General features: G+C 32.2%; 1 protein-coding gene across 1 annotated transcript; it reads left to right on the top strand.

The window, feature by feature from the left end:
• The first annotated feature begins 206 nt into the window (after positions 1–206).
• On the top strand, positions 207–3274 carry LOC133830758 (metal transporter Nramp6-like). The gene is made up of 8 exons (XM_062260819.1): positions 207–266; positions 1680–1758; positions 1868–1908; positions 2214–2292; positions 2373–2477; positions 2688–2797; positions 2948–3053; positions 3207–3274. Exons 1-8 carry the CDS (start codon positions 207–209, stop codon positions 3272–3274), a joined length of 648 nt encoding a protein of 215 aa, XP_062116803.1.
• Positions 3275–3564: the final 290 nt, after the last annotated feature.

The raw sequence follows: 3564 nt of genomic DNA, 5'->3' as shown, positions 1-3564 counted from the left end.
TGCTAGGTACTTGGGGCATTGCATTAGCTGTGCAGTTGTAGCTTCTGTGCTATTGGGGGCTGCTGTGCGTCGTCATTTTTCAGTTTCAAACCCATTAGCTACAAGGAGAGATGCCTTACAGAGCACTGTTATTCGCCTTCGAGAGGGGTTTGGTGTTTGAATTTGGGATTGCAGTGCTGCTGCTATCTCTCGTTGTTGGTTCAATAATGGCTTTTCTACGTTCACTTCAAGCAGAAGAAATGGCTATGACCTCGAAATCCCACAAGGTATGCTTCTCTTCTAGGCTTGAATTTGCTAAATGAATATCCGTTTTAGGCATTTAATTTGCAACAAACATAACTATGCATGTAGACAACACAAAGTTACTCCAATAAGCTAACAAAATAAAAACCCCTAATATTTCAAAAGTTGATTCTGAGTTGAAAATAACTAAACGACCCAAAAGAAATGAACAATTAAATAAATCAATCAGAAGTGAATGATATAAGTTTGATTAAATCAAATTTAATACACGGCCAAAGAAAATTTCTAGAAAATTTTGTTGGACACTTCTTTTTTTTTAAAAGACTTGGGCACTTATTTTTAGTAGGTTCCTGTATGTATAATTATTTTAATATATAATCATTAGTTTTTAATAAAAATGAAAATAGTATTAATGAGTAGTGATAATAATACAAATAAACAATGGCTCCCCTTTTTTTATTTATTTCTTATTAATTCTTGCGTTGTATTTTCTATCACATAAAAATGGAGTGTTTATTAGTTTTCATTTCCTTCTGACAGTTCCAGCCTTGTAAGTGCAAGTAAAGTTGAGAAAAAGGGAAAATGGCAGTGACAGGTTCGAATTTTGAGCAGCCACAGTTCATTGCCAGCGCTCGAAATTGAAGCTTTTCATCTAATGCCCCACTGATTGAGAACTCTGATGCTCAGATTGTTGTTCCAGATGTGAGTCTTTTTCCTTTCTCTTTTTGCTTTGTATAAATGTAGTTTATTCATTAATTTGGTGCTTATCATGAATGGATACAAAATATTAGATTAAACCCTGAAACTGTTTGTAATAAGTCTTTACAGAGAATTAGATGAACTAACTTTTTTTCCTTCTTTCTTCTTTACATTCTTTTATGATAAAGGATTATTTTATTTTTGTTTTTTTTAGTGGTATCTTTGGGGAAATATATTTTTTCAACCTGTGGGTGAATATAATTGTAAACAAAAAAGCTAGGAATGTCGTGAGATCATGAAACTTAAAATTTTGTTGGCTCTTAATTATGAGCACATGGGTCCTTTTGGCTCATGGAGATTGTTTTATTCTTTGTCATGCATTTTGCTATGCATGGTACATATCAATATTGTTGTATATTTTTCCTTATTCAGTAATTGACCACTGTTATGATTGTAAGATACCTTGCCTAATTTATCTACCAAAGTCACGAATGACTTTAAAAGTTAAAAGAGAAAAGGCAGAATTATTAAGCTCAAATTATTGTAACTATTTAAGTAGTTAAAAGTAAAAGACTCCAGGGCCAAAAGAAAATGATTTGTGGATTATATTATAAGTAAGTTATCATTTGTGTGAGTATTTTTATTTGAAATAAGTAATCAAACATTGTAGTTTGGAGTTTTGATTGTTTAATGGTAGTTTATGCTGATCATTATGATTTACATATTGGTTAATGTAGAGGACAAGCTGGGAAAACTTCTTTGCTTATCTGGGTCCTGAATTTCTTGTCTCTATTGCATATATTGACCCTGGAAATTGTAAGATCATAATCTCTAAATTAATTTGTGCATTCACATTTGGTTATTCAAAAAAATTAGTCTGAATAATAACTTCTTTTTTATGTTATGAATAATGTTTGATAAACAGTTGAGACTGATTTACAATCTGGAGCAGAACACAAGTATGAGGTGTGTATGATAACTTTTGGTGCTTTTTTTTTTTGTAAACGACATCTCTAGCATTTTTTTTATTGAAAATGGTAACAGGTGTAAAGAAACATGGTAGTTCATTATGAGTTCTGCATTATTATACAACACATTACACTTTTTTTGAACACTTGATACCTTCTTAGTTGTAACATTATCTCAAGATAAAAGCTTGAAGGAATTATTGGATGAAAGCTGTTCACCTTGTATAGGAACATCATATCCTTATTTATAGGGACTCTTCATGCTTTTATGAATATCTCAGTGTATAAACTTTCTTTTTACAGATACTATGGATAATATTGGTGGCTTCATGTGCTGCTCTCATCATCCAATCCATGGCAGCCAACCTTGGGGTGGTCACAGGCATGTGATTCTTGAATTTAGTCACTGTTCACAGGAGGCTTTCTTTTGAATCATTAATCAAATTTTGTTTTTAATTGTAGGAAAACATTTGGCAGAACATTGCAGAGCTGAGTATCCTAAAGTGACAAACTTCATCCTTTGGGTTCTTGCTGAGATTTCTATAGTTGCATGCGACATTCCTGAAGGTAAAAAATCTCTAAGACAATGCGATAACATGGATGCACCCCATTCATTATTTTTTCTTGCTTTCTAAGTAAGTATTAATTTTGTTTTTCTGATGATTGATTATTAAATATTAAAATCTGACTTTTGTAAATTTCCTTTTCTTAAATGGTATTTGTTAGAACAGGGATGAGCCTGCTACTTCTGCTTTTGACTGAGTTATTTATTTGCAGTGATTGGAACTGCCTTTGCTCTGAACATGCTCTTCAAAATTCCTCTATGGATTGGCGTTCTTTTGACCGGATTTAGTACTTTGATTCTTCTAGCACTACAACAATATGGGGTATCTTATATTTCTTTTGATCTAATAGTTTTAGTAAAAATCTAAGAACCATGTCACAGGGTGATTAATAGTTTCACCTTTAAAACAGAAATATATTTGTTATTTTAGATATGACATTGAAGATAATCCTAGATATATTTCTAAATACAGGCCACGAAACTTGAATTCTTGATTGCTTTTCTTGTACTTACAATTGTTGCATGCTTCTTCGTGGAGCTTCACTGTGCGAAGCCTGATCCAAAAGAAGTCCTGAAAGGTCTTTTTGTTCCCCAAAAAATTTGCCTAATGTGATTGATATAAATTTGAATGTTTAGGATTCCCTAGTGTATTATTGCAACACAACCTTGGCATTTAATGATTAGTTTAGTTGTGCATTGCTTACATTGTTACCATTTTGGTAAATATGCAGGAAGGATGCTTTCTGTTCAATCCTGTGATATTTGTGATTGTAGAGTTATTTTGACTGGAATTGGGTAGTATACAGTGCTTTGCTTCTGTTGTGTTATTAGTGTGATTGTTTCTTTTTTAAAGATCACAGGAATGTTTTTGTTCCTCCTGGTTTTTTCTTCACCCTGTTGAGGACATTTGTTTGTTTCCCTTTTGATTGTAGTTCCCATAGTATCTTTTATTTGATAATTTCTCTAGTCCAATAACCAATTTCATGAACCTTAATATTGTTGTCTTATTGGGTGTCCAATGTATTATTATGCAGGATTTAATATTAATTTGTTATTGGATGTTCCTTGCCAGGTTTATTTTCATGTTAT

The sequence above is a fragment of the Humulus lupulus genome, chromosome 1 (genome assembly GCF_963169125.1).
Source record: "Humulus lupulus chromosome 1, drHumLupu1.1, whole genome shotgun sequence".
Lineage (NCBI taxonomy): Eukaryota > Viridiplantae > Streptophyta > Magnoliopsida > Rosales > Cannabaceae > Humulus > Humulus lupulus.
This window is presented reverse-complemented; position numbering and strand designations above follow the sequence as displayed.